At 52.6% G+C, this 17,930-nt stretch overlaps 6 protein-coding genes across 6 annotated transcripts; 5 read left to right on the forward strand and 1 right to left on the reverse strand.

Annotated features, from left to right (window-relative positions):
• Positions 1 to 114: 114 nt before the first annotated feature.
• On the forward strand, positions 115 to 984 carry N7458_000127 (eukaryotic translation initiation factor 4E; the record flags this gene model as incomplete). The annotated part of the gene is made up of 3 exons (XM_056903521.1): positions 115 to 288; positions 347 to 418; positions 517 to 984. The coding sequence occupies 3 exons, from the start codon at positions 115 to 117 to the stop codon at positions 982 to 984; spliced, it is 714 nt and encodes a 237-aa protein (XP_056771288.1).
• A 1,482-nt stretch (positions 985 to 2,466) lies between these two features.
• Positions 2,467 to 4,157, forward strand: xanG (cytochrome P450 monooxygenase xanG; the record flags this gene model as incomplete). The annotated part of the gene is made up of 3 exons (XM_056903522.1): positions 2,467 to 3,072; positions 3,140 to 4,003; positions 4,083 to 4,157. The coding sequence occupies 3 exons, from the start codon at positions 2,467 to 2,469 to the stop codon at positions 4,155 to 4,157; spliced, it is 1,545 nt and encodes a 514-aa protein (XP_056771289.1).
• A 4,256-nt stretch (positions 4,158 to 8,413) lies between these two features.
• On the forward strand, positions 8,414 to 10,378 carry N7458_000129 (peptide MFS transporter; the record flags this gene model as incomplete). Its single annotated transcript, XM_056903523.1, has 4 exons — positions 8,414 to 8,448; positions 8,580 to 8,923; positions 8,995 to 9,429; positions 9,483 to 10,378. The coding sequence occupies 4 exons, from the start codon at positions 8,414 to 8,416 to the stop codon at positions 10,376 to 10,378; spliced, it is 1,710 nt and encodes a 569-aa protein (XP_056771290.1).
• Positions 10,379 to 12,501: 2,123 nt separating this feature from the next.
• Positions 12,502 to 13,804, forward strand: N7458_000130 (syntaxin; the record flags this gene model as incomplete). Its single annotated transcript, XM_056903524.1, has 5 exons — positions 12,502 to 12,507; positions 12,593 to 12,764; positions 12,851 to 13,329; positions 13,390 to 13,669; positions 13,740 to 13,804. 5 exons carry the CDS (start codon positions 12,502 to 12,504, stop codon positions 13,802 to 13,804), a joined length of 1,002 nt encoding a protein of 333 aa, XP_056771291.1.
• A 674-nt stretch (positions 13,805 to 14,478) lies between these two features.
• N7458_000131 (BolA family protein) lies at positions 14,479 to 15,082 on the reverse strand (the record flags this gene model as incomplete). The annotated part of the gene is made up of 3 exons (XM_056903525.1): positions 14,479 to 14,674; positions 14,754 to 14,929; positions 14,981 to 15,082. 3 exons carry the CDS (start codon positions 15,080 to 15,082, stop codon positions 14,479 to 14,481), a joined length of 474 nt encoding a protein of 157 aa, XP_056771292.1.
• Positions 15,083 to 15,387: 305 nt separating this feature from the next.
• On the forward strand, positions 15,388 to 17,556 carry N7458_000132 (uncharacterized protein; the record flags this gene model as incomplete). The annotated part of the gene is made up of 5 exons (XM_056903526.1): positions 15,388 to 15,730; positions 15,800 to 16,110; positions 16,226 to 17,091; positions 17,205 to 17,431; positions 17,516 to 17,556. 5 exons carry the CDS (start codon positions 15,388 to 15,390, stop codon positions 17,554 to 17,556), a joined length of 1,788 nt encoding a protein of 595 aa, XP_056771293.1.
• Positions 17,557 to 17,930: the final 374 nt, after the last annotated feature.

Here is a 17,930-nt window from a genome sequence, read left to right on the forward strand (position 1 = left end):
GCCTTCCGGACCCGAAAATCTTCCCCTCCGCCGCCTTTGCTGTCAAGCCTCCCGCCTCCCTTTAAATCTTTCCTCCTTCCTCTCCCTCTCTCCTCTCCACGAACTTCACCCACCATGGCGGCCGTCGCAGAGAATGGTCACGCTGTGACCGATGAGAACACCGCGCCCGCGGTCGCTGCCTCCTCCGATGAGGCGATCACCGTTTTCCACAACCCCGAGAACTTCAACGTCAAGCACCCGCTCATGCATGAGTGGACCCTCTGGTTCACCAAGCCTCCCTCCGGAAAGGTGAGAATCCGCTGGAAACCCGTGAGGTGGATCAAAAAGCTGACTCTGTCTTATCTAGGGCGATAACTGGAATGATCTGCTGAAGGAGGTCGTCACATTCAGCTCCGTCGAGGAATTCTGGGGCATCTACGTATGTGCTTCAACCCGAAAGTACACCCGGTCGGACACGCTGCCACACAAAAGTCCGACATGTCTCTACAAAATACTAACTACGCATTTTCTATCTAGAACAACATCACGCCAACCTCCGAGCTGGGCCTCAAGGCCGACTACCACCTCTTCAAGAAGGGCGTACGACCGGAGTGGGAGGACCCCCAGAACAAGCACGGTGGCAAGTGGTCATACCAATTCAAGGACAAGCGGTCCGTCCCTATCGACGACCTGTGGCTGCACGCACAACTCTCCGCCATCGGCGAGACCCTCGAGGGCGACGGCGACAACGAGGTCATGGGTGTGGTCGTGAACGTGCGCAAAGGCTTCTACCGTGTCGGTCTATGGACTCGCACCGTGGGCAAGAGCATCCCCGGTGACAAGGCTACTCGCACACCCGCCCAGGGTAAGGAGGCACTGGAGGCGATCGGCCGGCGGTTCAAGGACGTACTCCGTCTTAAGGAGGCGGATGTCGTCGAGTTCTCCGGTCACACCGATAGCGCACACAGCGGCAGCACCCGTGCCAAGGCCAAGTACACCGTTTAAAAGGGCGTTGAACCGATGAGGATTCCTTTTCTTGTTTTTTTGTCGAAGGTTCGCTTCTTCCCCCGTCGCCAATACCCAGGATGAAAAGGGGAAGCCCGCGAGGGGGGAATATGAACGAGATCGAAATCGGGGACGAAGATGAAGATAGAGACTTTATGATGAATGGGGTTGAGATTTGATGCGATATTCAGGAGAAACGTGGGGTTTTGCCGGGGGATGATGCAAGAAAAAGTTGATGATTCCCAGTCTCTCTTAGCCCGACTGCATTCTTCTGCAGTAACGACCTGATTCCTTGCGACATGTATCTTACTCTACCAAACGCATTTTATGAGACTTATGTCGTGACTGTGGTGTCTTTTCTTGTAGTCTTGCTTCTATCGGCGGGGTTTAAAAAGCATGTCCAAGCCACTGCTGATCGATTTGAAGAGGCGGTTCTGGCTAGACCATCATGGGAAGGCAGTGTAGCATCCATATTCAGCGGGTCCAGTGTCCTCGAAACTATGTGAAGCCATGGAAATGGCTCGCTACTAGCGAAATGGTTTAGGTCTGTCTACCGTAAGGATCCTGGGCGATAAAAATCTAGTGAGCGAAGTTGTGTCCGGACGACGCGCCAAGATATATCTCGGATCTACACCCTAGGTTACTGGACCGATTGCACATATTCCGAGGATAAAAGGGTAAGCCGAGATAGAGAACATCTAATTTAAACCCCATAATGGAGTTAGAATTGAGCTGCTAAGGTATGTATATTTTTAGGCGAGTCAGATACCACTTTCATCCTTTGTTGATCCTATGGCAGGTAGGCGATATCTAGATATATACACAGTTCCTTTCACCCAGACCAGGCTCGGAAATGCTCAATTGTAGAGAACTCAAGCATACGATTGATTATCTGTTAAAGGAAATTCAATGTTATCATCCGATCATTTCGAGTACTCTCAGTACATCCACAAATCTAATCCGAGAACGCTTCTCGCCGTCGAATCTCCGAGTCCAGGGATCTACATCAAGCCTTATCATTTCATCAGACTTACAAACTCCTGCACTCTCACCAAAAGGGCAACGGGTCCATGGCGCAGATATATCCTGACAGAGATTTTAGGCGTGTTACACAAGTGACACTCAGCTACACGCGATGTACGGTCAGCATATCTCCTGTCCAAGGATAAGATCCGAGGTCTGTACTCCCAGGCATGCCGGTCAAGGGCTCTGATTCATCGATTGACAGCGTTGGTAGTCAGCAAAGTCACCGTGGTTTCTCAGCAGAGTGTCTGGCATATGGTAATCCCGGGGCATACTTAAAGATGATTCCCCGAGAGAGCTGGGGTATATTGGCTGTTATCATTGATCCTTTCTTGGTGTCGATCAGGTCAGGCTTGATCAGAGCTGGGAGAGTTGCGACACTCAAAAGAAAGATTCCAACTTTCACTCAATCTTTCACCGTTATCATCTAGTATACCTAGTATACCGGTGAACTCCAACATGCTCGAATGGATCCCAGAGCTCAACTGGATGCGCAGCATCCTCACCCTCCTCCTCACCAGCATCTTCCTCCTATACTGGTACACCCGCATCCCAACCTCCATGCCCCGAAACATCCCCACCGTGCCCATCTACATCTCCCTCCTCGGTCTGTGGAGCGACATGGGCCAAGACACCATCTACGACCGGTGGCTCCGCGCACCGCTCGAAAAACACGGCGCCGTGAAGATCTGGTTCGCCGGACGATGGAACGTCCTCGCGACCCGGCCGCAGTTCCTGGTAGACATGTTCCGGCACGAAGACGTGTACGCCAAGGCGGGCAGTCAGAAGAAGATTCCGTGGAGTGTGATTGCGGCGTTGGTGGGGGATAATATTATCAATAGTCATGGGGAGACCTGGCGGTTGTTTACGTCGATTATGAAGCCCGGGTTGCAGAGGCGGATTACGGATTCGGGGCCGTTGCTGGAGAAGTCGAGGACGTTTGTGGATGTGCTTTTGGAGGAGCAGGGGAGACTTGGGGATGGAGGGGGCGTGCTTGTGAATCCTATTATTCAACGGTGGGCGTTGAGTTGTATGGGGATTAGCTTTATGAATATTGACCTCGAGGTATATACACCTTCGTTCCGGCGGGTTGATATCACGCTAAACGCACCACCTCCACCTGCTTAAACAGGCACTCGAAAGACCAGGCCAACGCCTCGAAGAACTCCAAACAATCATCAAAAAGACCCTCTTCAAACCGTTATTCTTCAACTTCCCCGACCTCGACCGATACCCATCCATCTTCCGCCAGCGCAAGGCCGCATTCGCCATCATGCAAGAATTCGGCGACCTCCTCTGCAGCACAGTCCGCCAACGATCAGCAAACCATTCCACCAACACTAAAACCCCCAACCCAGATGGCGACCAAGTAGTCGACTACCTTGACCGAGCACTCCAAGAAAACCGCATCACAGAAGAACAATACCGCGCCAACATAAAAGTAACTTTCCTCACAGCCCACGAAAACGCCCAACAACTCCTCAACTCAACATTCTGGGTCCTAGGCACAAACACACGCATCCAAGAAAAACTCCGCGCCGAGATCCTAGCCACAGGCATAGAGCACCCATCAACAGATCTAGTAAATTCCCTCCCATACTTATTCGCCGTCATCCTCGAGCTACTCCGTTTATACCCGCCCGTCTCGCAACTAATCAACCGCGTAACGACCGCCCCAGCCACGCTCGGCGGCGAAATATCTATCCCGGATCATACGTGGGTAGGCTGGAATGCCTTTGGCGTGCACACGGATCCGAATATATGGGGAGCCGACGCTAGACAGTTCATTCCCGAGCGATGGGGCAGTGATGTGAAGAGTATCCAGGGTACGATGCGGAGTAGGACGACGCAGTGTCATTTTATTGCGTTTAATGCGCATTCGCGGAAATGTTTGGGGCAGGGGTTTGCGGTGCTGCAGATGAAGGTTTTGTTGTTTGAGATGGTAAGGAAGATTGAATGGGTTGTTGATCCGGGGTATGAGTTGAAGTTGACTTCGGTGAGTGATGCTACCTAGAGGGTTGGTAGGATAGAGTGGGGTTATGAGAGAGTTGGGCTGATTTGTTTAAACGCTATAGGGTGGGATTATGGCTCCGTTGGGACTTCGTGCTATTGTGAGGGAGAGGGAGGTGTGTTTGAAGGAAGGGGATTGATCTGGTGGTGGAATATTGGCTGGTGGAGGTGTAGGTAGGAAGAGGATTCAGTCCTGAGGTACTGTTCATTTCATGTCTCAACTAGAATGCAAGAATAAGATAGTAGTCAAAGAACGCGTACAATCGCATCACCTTGTCTAGAGCCGTGCATTTTCCAGATAATTGTCGACATTGATATGCTTACCTCGCGGCATTCTGAGTCTGGAGAGAGATATCTATGCTCGATACTCTCTAATGATTCGTTCCAGAGTCAAGGATGGTCAGTATGACAGTGGCCACTGAATATCGTGAGAATGCAGTTTATAGCCGGGGATTACCCGTGAATAAGACCAATATCCATTTCCTAGATTGGGGGCTGGGCACGGCACTCTGTAGTACGCATTGCCGACTGGTCACTGCCAAGACAGCGTCCACTCTCGACCGCATAATCGAAGACTGTACTTAGTATCCATGGAAGGAGCCCAGCGACGGACGGTGGTCTCCGATTCTTCCCACGACTCGTGAGCAATGGATCATTGGTCATTGAGTTGCTTCTGGCAATGTTGGCGGATGTCGTTCATCACTGGCAGTAGGCGAACTAAATTGAGCCAATCACGGGATTTCTAGAAATTTGGACTTGCAAACATAGTGTAGCCCAATTCTCGAAGGAAACGATTAACCCCTCGAATCTTTCGTCAGTTTGAGAACAAGTAGTGAATACTGCACTCCGTAGTCAGTAGTCAGTAGTCAGTAGTCAGTAGTCAGTAGTCAGTAGTCAGTTCTATTTCTCATGATTCCCACGAGTCAATTTCCCCGAACCTCGTCCGGAAAAATCTCGGGTACCTGAACTGGGCCCAGGCACTAAACGAGAACGAGAATATCCCCGGAGAACATCCGCGACTCCCCGGTCCACCACACGCATCCTGAGTGGAAGACGATGTCGCAATATCACATTTCACCGAGTGTCAAGAAGACCAGGACGAGCTGGTCAGCGACTTCGGCCGATGTCTGTTTGGTCCCCAGCACGAGGGTCGGATCTGGTCCTTGTATCCGAGGAAGGATTGATGGTCAATGCATGGAAACGGGGATGTTGGGGTTGAGATGACCCTGTGGGGACTGAGAGGGAGGTGACCGCAGGACACTGTTGTACTCCGTCGAGAGGATATAATCAGGGTAATGGTAGTCCTGTAGTAGCATAAATGCCGTGTTGTACTGTCCACCATGTCGAGGGATCATCTTGCCAAGACGTCAATATGCAACTTTAATCGAATGTTGATTCTTCTTCGTTGCGTACGCAATGCTGGAGTCCTCCGTTGGAACCCCGAAGCCCACGAGCAAGCCACGAAGACACCAACGCTGGTGATTTGTGAACCTCCAAACTCTCTTGCCAAGTGGCGGCCCGTCTTGGTTTCTCTTGGAAGGCCTTGGACCTCAGGATCACTCTCTCCAGCCCCTGGGCGCAATGAGAGTTTCTCTTCCCCCTCATTGTGCGGGATATCAACCGTCCGGTGCCAGCCAAGGGCTTGGGACTACGCCCTTCGTAGGCGACTAGTCGCCAAACGGGCAGCTCACAGTCAGAACCGAGCCACGCACCGCGCAACTCTCAGGAATCAGGCGCTTCTCGTTGGTGGAACCGCAGCGAAGTCGGAGCGATAAGCATGGCTGGGGCTGTTGGAGTCGGTTGTGGAAGGCCGTCCTGCTTTTTATTTATGTCCCCCCCGCGTCCAGTCGCGGCGCTTTTCTTTTTGACTCTTTGGACATTCTGTTTCTGCTCTTGGCTTTGGTGAACGCTGGGCCATTTTTTGTCCTGCCTTTTTCACTCTAAAAATGTTACCTTTTCACTCAGGTCGACTCTCTCTCTCCCCCTCCTTCACGATGACCAATTCCTTCGACAACCAAAAACCACCTTATCATTGAACGGTGTCTTGGCAGCGCCAGACTCCACCTGCCCATCGTCGCCAAATCTCCCCCCGACCGCGCTGTTACGAGAGAAAAATTACCCCGGAATGATTGTCATGCTTTGAACTGCGATCCGACCACGTCCAGTCCCGACAGGCTGTGTACGGTGTACGGCTGTATGCAATGCGTACGATATGCAATCGACGAAGACTGTCCTCCGTACGGCTCGCGTGACGGTAACCTCTCCCTAACCCTGTCAACGCCATCCATTTATCACCACGCGGCTTTATTGGCTGGCTATTGGCGGCTCGCGCAGGACTCGGGGATCAACTCTCCTCTGTGCTGGGGGGTTCCTGGAAACGGATTGCCCCCTGCTCTGTACCAGCGGATGGCCCAGATTCCCTGCGCTCAGCGTCGGATCCATCATGCCCCCGTCTCTAATGACCTGATCTCCCCACAGCGAAGCAATACCCAGCGGACTCCGGGGTAGCATCGTGCCAGGCGGACAGGTTTCTGAGACATCGTCCAACTCAAACAGAGATGTGTTTTGATTCGCTGGTAAACCAACACCTGATAAGCACTCTGGGGACGCGGGGAAGACGGCCCCAACGTTGCAGTACAGATACGCACTATGGAAACTGTTGTACGCATCTTGTACCTGGAAAATTTTACGGTGGCGGAAGATTCAGCTTAACGGGGCAAGTCCCTGGCGCAATCAGCCGCCGTGGAACGCCTGGACTGGACTGGCCCCCTCCTCCCCTGGGAGCCAAGGCTATCCTTGCGCGATGAGACAATGAGACAGCAGCCACACGACAGCGCTGCTTGCTCTGTTCCGATCCGAATGCGGTTGGTCCCCGGACACCCGAGCATTGAGTCAGTTGGGTAGTACTCTGTACAGAATACTGTACTCTGTACACTATGAACAAAGGACGAGGACATGTGACTCGATACTGAGAATACAGGAATTACAGTACTACTGCCTGCCTGGGTGCTTGGGTCTCTGGGGGACACTCTCTCAGACCACCGCGAATTGCGATCTCCGGGCCTCACCATTGGCCTCGGTCGCGGCCCGTGGAGGCGCGGAGGCTGTCACAACCATTAATCTGTCATTCGTCCAGCTTGATCCCAAAGCCGAGAATGATCCCCGCTGTAGGGAGGTACAAGCGTACCGACTTCTTATCCGTCCGCCGTCCGCACAGTCCGCCAAGCCCACGGAATAAACGACGCCCACATGGCCCATCCGTCCACGATTCATGAACTCCCAACCGGTCGCAAACCGTCCAAATGCCGAGTCGCTCCGCCCGATAAGCCCATACCTACACTAGCGGAGTCCGGAGAGTGGACTGGGAGTCCGGGCTCGAGAGCGTCTCGGATCAGGAGATTCTGACATTCTGTGGGAACTACTGGGAAGCGGAGGATCCATTTTCTCCTCTATTTGCCTCGTGGCAAACCCGGAGAGCGTTTTCGACTTTGCGGTATGCGGCGGTGATGCCGGAAACAGAAAGATCAAAGGAAGTTTTTCAACTTTCCATTGTTTCCACCGGCATTCTCCGACTGGTCAGACTGCGATGTGATTCGTGGGCGATTAGAAAGTGGACACGGAACTAGTCCTGTCATGGACCTTCCTGTCAGTGTTGGTACGTTGGTACGCTGGTACGGCATCGCGGCACAGGGCTTTTTTTTCTTCTCGAACCTCTGGTTCCGCCACGATGGACTGCCAAGACTCCGTTCGGAAGTGAAACCTGCTGCCACAGCGTGATTTGCTTGTTCTGCGCCCATCAGCAGTGTATCGCCCGATCCGCACAGCATGCTCATTGCTGACGGGCTAGCAGACTAGCAGGCTAGCAGCATCTCAAACTGGTATCACATCCTGTAACAGGACTCTCAGTTTGTTCGCTTCCGTGCGTGTGCCCCCTTCCGGGGTTACATTCGTGGGGCTCACCATCCCAGTACGGCCATTCGTCCCCGAGACTCGACCTGCTCCTGCCGATCGCATCCACGGTTTAGCCTCTCGCTGGGATCAATTGGCTTGATTTTTTTTTTCACTTCATATCGCCTTCCGACCAAAAAAGTGGGACGGTCAAATACAACCTCCACCCAACCCCCGGGCTTGTACTGTACCAAGAAAGAGCTTGACTCGAACTTTTGGTTGTTTTAGTCGTTTATTTTACTTATTTTTTTCTTTTTCACACTTCAGTTCATGCGCCGATAAGAAACAGTCCGGAATTTTCTCCACAGCGACCTCGGGTCGCTGGGTAATAAAAATTGGCTATATATGTATACCGGTCACGATCACCTTTTCCTCTTTCTCTCTCTTCTCTCCTTCGTCCCCGTGCAACTTTTCGAAGAGAAGGTTATCTCCTGGACCTAGTATCGCCATGTCGACTGCGGATCACGAGGTTGAGGTTGCTCGGTACGTTCCGACAAGATGTCTTTTCCTATACCCTGAAAGCACTGCCTGCAAATCGTGCAAAGCTCGCTGCGCAGATGCCTCCGGGTTAGGGTGCTCGACTAGAATCAACTGGCTAATCAATTTCCCCACAGCCCTCCAACCTACAATGACACCGTTCCTGTTGAGCAGCAGGTCGTCCTGAACGAAAAGGCCAACATGGACATGGACAAGGAAAACCTCTCCATGACCCCCGATGGTGGTGAACCCACCGAGGATGAGAAGCGCTCTCTGCGTCACATTGCCGAGAACCTGCCCGTCTCGGCCTGGCTGGTGGCCATTGTCGAGCTGTGCGAGCGTTTCACTTACTACGGCATGTCTGGTCTGTTCCAGAACTATGTCCTGCGTCCTCTGGATGGTAGCCAGGGCCGTGGTGCTCTTGGTATGGGTCACCAGGGTGCTACTGGTCTGACCACTTTCTTCCAGTTCTGGTGCTATGGTGAGTTTGTACATGGATGCGCTAGTATAAGCTGGTGAACTCGGACGCTAATCTATTCTTCTCCCGTTCAGTCACTCCCATCATTGGTGCCATTGTCGCTGATCAGTACCTGGGCAAGTACAAGACTATCGTCCTGTTCTGCATTGTCTACCTTGTCGGTCTCCTGATTCTGGTCTGCACTTCGATCCCCTCTGCTCTGGAGCACGGTGCCGGTATGGGTGGTTTCATCGTTGCCATCTTGGTCATTGGTCTCGGTACCGGTGGTATCAAGAGTAACGTTGCCCCTCTGATTGCCGACCAGTACAAGCGGAAGAAGATGGCTCTCCTGACCACCAAGAAGGGCGAGCGCGTCATCATTGACCCCGCGTTGACTATCCAGCGTATCTACATGATCTTCTACGGCTGTATCAACCTGGGCTCCCTCTCTCTGCTCGCGACTCCCTACATGGAGAAGTACATTGGCTTCTGGTCCGGCTACCTGCTCTGCCTGTGCATGTTCGCCGCGGGTACCCTGGTGCTCCTCCTGGGCCGCAAGTTCTACGTCGTCCGCCCCCTCAAGGCTCCATCATCACCGACGCCTTCAAGGCTCTCTGGATGATGATCAAGAACCGCAACATGGACGCTCCCAAGCCCAGCTGGCAGCTCGAGCACCGCGGTGTCGAGTCCTCGCTCCCCTGGGACGACCACTTCATCGACGAGCTCAAGCGCGCCCTCGTCGCCTGCCGTGTCTTCGCCTTTTACCCCATCTACTGGGTCGTCTACGGCCAGTTCTCTGGTAACTTCGTCACTCAGGCCGGCCAGATGCAGGGCCACGGCATCCCCAACGACCTGATGCAGAACTTCGACCCAATCTCCATCATCATCTTCATCCCCCTGCTCGAGACAATCGTCTACCCGCTCATGCGCCGCCTGAAGATCCCCTTCCGCCCCATCACCCGTATCTCCCTGGGCTTCATCGTCGCCTCCCTGGCCATGATGTACGCCGCCATCGTGCAGCACCTGATCTACTCGGCGGGTCCCTGCTACGGAAGCCCGCTCTGCGCGGCCTCGGAGATCGACGGCACCGCCTACGGCAACAACGTGCACATCGCCATCCAGACCCCCGCGTACATGTTCATCGGTATCTCGGAGATTTTCGCCTCCGTCTCCGGCCTCGAGTACGCCTACACCAAGGCGCCCCCCTCCATGAAGTCTTTCGTCCAGTCCATGTACCTCCTTACCAACGCCTTTGGCTCCGCCCTTGCCGAGGCCCTTACCCCGGCCGCCTTCGACCCGGCCATCATGTGGATGTTCGTCGGTCTGGCTTGCGCTTCGTTCCTGTGCGGTGTCATCTTCTTCGCTATCTTCCGCCACTTGAACGCCATGGAGGATGACATGAATGCCCTGGACGCGGATGACCCCATGCCCGAGGCTCCCCGTGAGGAGGCCCGTCGTGTTTCCCACGCCCAGCAGTAGATCTGTCGGTGTCCCTCGGGATAGAGGTTGTTTCTTGTACGTTTTTTTTATCTTGTTGGTGTTATGATGATATCCGAACTTGCATTGCGTTGCGTGCGAAGCATGTCTGTCCTTTTTTGGGGCTGGGGCTGCGGGGAGCCGGTGTTCTCTCTGTTGTCTTGGGCTGCTGGGCGGCTGTGGGACGAGCTATGATGTTCTGGTGATAATCTAGTATATATATATATATTTATAAATGATAAATTATACATATTTCAATATCCAATATTCGATATCCTTGTGTACATGCGGTTTGGGAATAATCCCCTTTTTTTTTTTTTTTTTTTTCCTGTTGATCGTCTCGTACAGAATCATATTGTACATGTGCATGTCGATCGGTCAACGGTGGACTGGATAAGATGGCGGATGCCCTCGGATTGGCATTCTTGGCCAACTTCAGTGGTTGATCTAGCAAAACGGGTATTGACAGGCGCGACGTACTCTTGGGTGTCTCGCTGGTGTATGGAATACTACTAGTTCATTGACTATACCTCAGTCCCGACACACTCAGCTCGGGCTGACCAGTATAGACTAGAGATGTATGCGATTGGCGGGTTCGTATATCGTAGATGGGGTAGTGCCACAAGGGTATGTCGTGGTGAAGGTGTGTCATGCTGCAATAATGCACAAGTCATTGGTCATTGGAATTCAGGTCATATACTTTGTAGACAATCTAATCCATTGATGGCAGCGAGATCGGGCGGAGGACTTTTGGCAGGTCGATTGCAGTATACATATACAACAAAACCTTCTACGAGACATATCATTAAGAGCCCTGCTTAGTGGACTCGAACTTGTTCAGTGGTGCTTACTATTAACTCGTGCTTACTACTCCGTACAGTAAGTACTTGTAACTAGCTGCTGTCTACGGGGATTTACTCTATTTCCTGGAATATTCCATTAGTCAATAGTTCAGAGCTTAACCGTAAATAGTGTGCTTTGGTGGTAATCGCTTTTAAGTTGGAATTCCCCGTGGATCAGAGTCAGACCCTTCTCGTGCTCGTCGCAATCATGACGTACAGACTCCTCGGGGACCATTGCCCCGGGGTTCAAGTACCGGATCCGTTGATTAGAGTATATGCTGTACTATATAGAATCTTTAATAGCATAGAAAATATCCACCATAATATATTATATACTATATACTATACGATACGATACTATACTACATCCTCATCGTGTCAGGGTCAACTATTCCCAAACAAGTGACAGTGACAGCTGTCAGCCCAATTTCTCACCCGTGGAAACCATTTCCCTAGTTAACATAACAAAATACAAAATCAGGGACCCGATCCACTGGAGCTGTTGCTAACTTGCTGTCGAGTGTAGCGATCAGCGCAGAAAAAAGTCCAGAAAATAATAATAGCACAACCCGCATCAGCCACGCCGTGTGAATGGCCAATTGGTCCCGTTCCACTGCGATCGCAACGAGGCTGCGCAGGAACGACTGTTTTTTTTTTTTTTAAGCATCGATCTGCTTGGAAAGTTGGCCGTAGATCGTGAGTGGTGAGGTGGTGTTTATTTGAGGTACAATCCAATAGACTCATGGAGGGTTCGAGTCAATTGGAGCTATTGGGCAGTAAAAGGAGACCCCCTGATTATCCCTTTAATTACAAGGAACGCTTACGAGGTAGTGTGTACTATAGTACTGCACTTATTTTGCTTAGTTTAATTGTCGTGGAAAAGCTGAAACAAAATCGCTTCATGAGCTGCCGACGCCCCTTGTTCCTTTGAATGGCGGTTCATCTTTTGACGACCTTGATCAAGTAGAGATCACTCGATAACTACACTGGTAGAACCGTTAGGCTTATTCGTAGTCCAGATCCAATCCCTGAAGGCTCCAGGATTTCCATCCAAACTCAGCCACTCGAGGGACAGTGACCAAGGGACCAAGTGAAAGTGACACCGCCAGGCGCTTCTGCCGCGCCACGGCCTCCTCCCGTCTCGCTGAACTCTCGGACACCTCACCTCAGCACTTCTTAACCCTCCAAACCCTTCCCTCCTGTCATCTTCCCCTCCTTCACTACCTCCCCCCCCCCTCTCCTTGCTGCTCTTTGAATTTTTTGGTTTCAATCTCCTTAGCAATCATGAGTGTGAGCCATCTCTCCCCCCCCCCCCAATCCCGACCGTGAAATGCGGCATATATTTCCACTCCCCCCCTATTCTGACAACGGCCAGTACCAGAACTTGCAGGATAACAGCAACCAAGGGGGCTACGGCCAATACAACCCCTACGGCGCTCAACAGAACCCTTATGGCGCCCAGCAGCAGCAACAACCTCAGCAGAGCTACGGCTATGGCGGCGGCTACGGCCAGGCTGGTGCCGTGGAGCAGGGCAATGGCGGTTATGGTGAGAAATTGCGATCCCAACCTAGGCCCTCGGTCGCCCACGGAACACGACGCGCTGACTCCTTTTTTCTTTGTTTACAATCACAGAAATGTCCAACATGCAGCAGCAGCAGCAGCAAGTCCCCGATAAGAACGCGCTCTTGACCCGCATCAACGAGCTCAAGCAGGGAATCGAGGATGTCAAGAGGAAGCGTACCACCCAGCTTCGCGCCGCCCAGACTGCTCTCCTGGAATCCAACACCAGCAAGGAAGACCAGGTGACGCGCCAGAATGTCGACTACGTCGAGGACGAGATCAACACCGCTTTGCGGTACCTGCGCGACCAATTGAAGCGCATCGCTGACACCCCTGGCTGCGGCTCTCCTGGTCCCGCCGAACACTACACAATTGCCAAGAAGAGCTTGCAGGAGGAGATTACGGCGTACCAGGGCGATCAGTCCAACTTCCATAAGCGCCTGGAGGAGCAGGTGCGCCGTCGGTACCAGATCGCTAACCCCGAGGCTTCCCCGGATGAGCTGGAGGCTGGTGTTCAGGCTGTGATGCAGGGCCAGGAGCAGGCATTCATGGTGGGTTTTCCTTTCTTCATACGAATTCAACAAATCTCAGCTTCTAACTTTGGACAATAGACCCCCGGAACTCGTTCTCGCCAGGCCAACGATGCCCGCCAGGCCACTCTGGCACGTTCCGCTGCCATCCGGAAGATCGAGAAGGATATGGCCGATTTGGCTCAGCTGTTCACTGATGTCCAGGAACTTGTCATCCAGCAGGAGCCTGCCGTCACTCAGATCCAGCACGGTGCTGAGGAGACCCACCGCAATGTCCAGCAAGCCAACACCAAGCTGGATAGTGCTATCACCAGCGCCCGTAACGCCCGCCGCTGGAAGTGGTATGCGCTGATCATCGTCAGTAAGTAGCTCTTCGCCCCGCCCTTTTTTTCCCCGTCTGAAAGCCTCTGGCTAACCTTGCATCTTTTCAGTCATCATCATTGCTATCGTTGTCGGTGTCGCAGTCGGTGTTACCGAGGCCAACAAGAGCAAATAAGCGCCCTGCTTTGCTTTTACCCCCTCCATATCTTCCCCTTCCCTCCCAACCATATACGATCCTATCAATCCGACCTCTCCTCGAACGAAAACGCCGCGGATCAAATCCCACACGCGCCGCGCCCGTTCTCTCCTTTCTCACACATGTCACCATCATCCTCCAACACGTGTTGCCCCCTTCGTTTCTATACCACCTTCTCGCATGTCATTTTCTCTCACTTTCTCGCTCTCTCTCTCTTGTGTAAAAGCAAATGCTCGACCGGCCTTATTTTCCTTGCGTTCTCTCCGTTATTGCAGGTATCGTGTACAGCCGCTGCGTGGTGATGCCCAATGCGACTGTTCCATGCTGATGATTGTGCTTTTGATCCTGTCCTGCTCCCCGGGTCCTCGAGCCGTCGCAAGACTGCTCCCGTGGTTCTGGGGATGTACATACTAGATTGTTTTGCTGCCTTTCTCGTGTTGGTGCCCGTTTTGGTTTGCTTGGCACTTCAGTCTATGTAATACCGTCTAATAATTCATCCCTTTCTGTTCTAATGTTCATGGCGTAGATGTAGTCTCGTCTGGATCCGTCGAGTATATGCCATGCTTCTCGCTTCTGGGGGTATCTGTATTTGTATCCGACTGTGTAACTGAAATCGGGGTATATATCCAGCTCCATCTCCATGCCCTCCATATTCAAGCCTTCCCCTTCTCCTTCTCCCTCTTCTCCTCCGCCGGCGTCTTAGTCTTCAACTGCAACGCATGAATCCCGCCCTCCTTCGCCATCTCCTCCTTCAACAAAGCGTAAACCATCCGGTGGCGCGCAGGTTGCATCTTGGACTCGAAGGCATCGGAGATAATTGTCACGCTGTTCCATACAAACACAATTAGCCTGGTGGCACTGGGTAGTAGTGCTAGTCATAGGAAAAACTCGGGATGGGGCTTCAGTTCCCGGGAGGGCGTCTGCGTACTGGAAATGCGTCTCTTTCGAGGTAGATCCTTCCATTGCGGCGTGGTGTGCGTGGAGGTGCGAGTCGTTGCGGATGAGGAGGGTGGACGGGGTGAATGCGTGGGTGAGCTGGATAGAGGGGATGATTGTTAGTATATAGAATAGTACATGGTACATGTCTGGGTTGAAGTGGCTAGGCTATATGGTAGGGTAGGGAGTAGCTGGGCAGGTCCGTTGAGTAACTCGTACCTTGTCGCGCATGAGATCTTCCATCCGCGCGGTAGATGCCATTCTGGTCGAGACGGAGAAGAGGCGGCGTGATAGCAGGCCGGGGATTATGCGGGGGAGCATTGGAGAACTGCGCGTGCAGTTGATGCAAGATGGAGGCGGGCTATGTGGGATGTGGGATGTGGACTGGCAGGTTAAGAGGTGAGGTTCGGCGAGGGGAACGGAGGAAAGCGAGAGAGCGAGAGTTTCGTCGGAGTCGGAGGTTGGAGGTCTTCCCGCGGAACTTCATGCGCATGACATCAACGGCCTCCCGACTTTTGACTTGACAGCAATTGCGTTTTCCGGAACTGAGCAGACTCGACATGGAACTATGATTTCCTTTATCTAACTGACTTCAACGAGATTTATATCTGCCGCTGAATCTTACAATGTCCGGTCTGAGTTTAGTCTCGAGGCTTGCACGCCCGCGTCTGCGCGCGAGCTGTGCGCGCCTGTATCTCTCGGCGCAGCCTGTGCATGCGAAGCTCTTTTCATCGGGCAGGAGTTTACTCACGCAGCTACCGAATACGCATATCTTCCGCGCAATCAAGGATCATGACTCGGCCAGCTTGGCGGTGGTGCATAGCTTGTCGGGCCGGTCATTCACATACGGCAATCTAACGGCCGATGTCCTCCGCGCAAAGGAAGATCTCGAGAAGAAGGCGGGCCGGATGGGTAAATTATCTGGAGAGAGAATTGCGTTTATGGCGGAGAATAGCTATGACTATGTTGGTGCGTATTATTTCTATCTTTTCGTTTCCCTGCTTATGTTTTGTGAGAGTCGAGGCTAATTGGTGATAGTCATGCTTCTGGCTATCTTTGGATGTGATGCTATTGCCCTGCCATTGTCCCCGTCTTTCCCTACGGGTGAATTGCAGTATATCCTTGACAATTCGGAGGCCAAGGTCCTGCTAGCGACGGAAAAGTATGCCGATAAAGCCCAGGAGATTCTCAACGAGGGCTTGCAGCATGAGCTCCTGTTTGATATCAGGCCAAAGCTTGCTGTCGGGGCTGCTGGAAGTGAGATTGTGCCATTAGAAGAGTCAAAAGCATCTTCTGCGCTCCCTGCGGGTGGTATGATGCTATACACGTCTGGTACCACGGCTCGTCCGGTATGTGCATGCCTCTACAAACACATCCAGTCTTTGACCATATATGCTAATCCACACCAGAAAGGAGTATTCATCCCAGAGTCAGCACTCACCGCACAAGCAACTTCCCTCCTAGAGGCATGGGAATACTCCCCCCAAGACCGACTCCTCCACCTCCTCCCCCCTCCACCACATCCACGGCGTCGTCAACGCAATCATAGCCCCCCTCTTCGCCGGCTCCTCCATCGAATTCATGTACCCCTTCAACACAGACCAAGTCTGGAACCGCCTCGCAGCACCCTTCCTCCCACAAACCGACCCCAACAGCCCCGCAAAATCCAAAATCACCTTCCTAACAGCTGTACCAACAGTCTACAACCGCCTAAGATCATGCTTCCCCTCCCTGTCCGCGGAAATCCAACAAGCAGGTCAAAAGGGTATATCCCCAGAAAACCTGCGCCTAAACATCTCCGGCTCCGCAGCCCTCCCAACGCCCACGAAAACAGCTTGGCAATCCCTCAGCGGCGGCAACGTCCTACTCGAACGCTTCGGCATGACAGAAGTCGGCATGGCGCTGAGCTGCGGTCTCGATTTCGCAGACCGTGTCGATGGAAGTGTTGGCTGGCCTTTACCACAGGTCGAAGCGCGCCTCGTGGACACGGAGACGAACCAAGTCATCCCGGTAGGCGAGGAAACGGATGCAGATGGTCGCGAGCGTGTAGGCGAGATTCAACTGCGCGGACCCACCATCTTCCGCGAGTACTGGGGTAACACGAAAGCTACGAAAGAGACCTTCGTGGACGGCGGGGACGGCAGAGATCCCTGGTTCTGCACTGGCGATGTCGCGACGAGACGGGTTGTACAGGGTGCAGGCAAAGGCACGAGTGGCGACTGGGCGCGCGGGCCGATGTATTTCATTCAGGGACGGAAGAGCGTCGATATCATCAAGATAGGAGGCGAGAAAGTGAGCGCGTTGGAGGTTGAGCGCGAGCTACTTTCGCTGTATGTCTTTTTATCAACCGTCCCCGTTTCCACTAACCATAACCCGCCCACTCAACCTTCCTTCCATGTCAATGAAACCACCATACGGATACACTGACAATGACAATGTCTAGGCCTCAAATCGCCGAAGCAGCCGTCGTAGGCCTCCCCTCCGAACAATGGGGCAGCAAAGTCGCAGCCGTCGTTGTTCTGTCCCCCAACGCACATGCTACGGGCCGCAACGGCAAGTCCTGGGGTCCGATGGATATGCGTCGTGCGTTGAAGGATCGACTGGCTGGGTATAAGATTCCGCAGGAGATGAAGGTTTTGGAAACGATTCCGCGGAATGCGATGGGGAAGGGTGAGTTAAATCGTTTCTATTTCTGTTTCCCTGGTGTTGTTGGAGATGGTTTAAGTGGGTGAGAGGCTAATCTGGTGGTTCTAGTGAATAAGAAGGCGTTGGTAAAAGAGGTGTTTGGTGTTTAGAGTAGGGGTGGGGAATTGGAAAAGTGATGTTGCATTGCGTGATAGATTTGATAGAATTTGAGTTGGGATGCTCTCTTCTCTTGATTAATGGGAGGTGTGTATGTGTACGATAGGTAGATTTCAGTGTGTCAGTCAATCTTATATGAAGATTTAGAATGAGCGGAAGCCCGGTAGTCTGAGATTAACCAGTGTGTTTACTATGTAGGATACCAGTAGAACGCTACAAGGATCTCAGCAGGAGAGAAGGATGACACGTATCAGGCACCAGGGAGATTAAACTCCATCGTTCGCTGTTGTTGATATACAAGTATAGTACACTATAATACAGACCCACTGCTTATCCAGCGGGGATCACCCACAACCTCAAGCTGAAG

This window comes from Penicillium daleae (assembly GCF_028827525.1).
Source record: "Penicillium daleae strain IBT 16125 chromosome Unknown utg000001l_segment0_segment0, whole genome shotgun sequence".
NCBI lineage: Eukaryota > Fungi > Ascomycota > Eurotiomycetes > Eurotiales > Aspergillaceae > Penicillium > Penicillium daleae.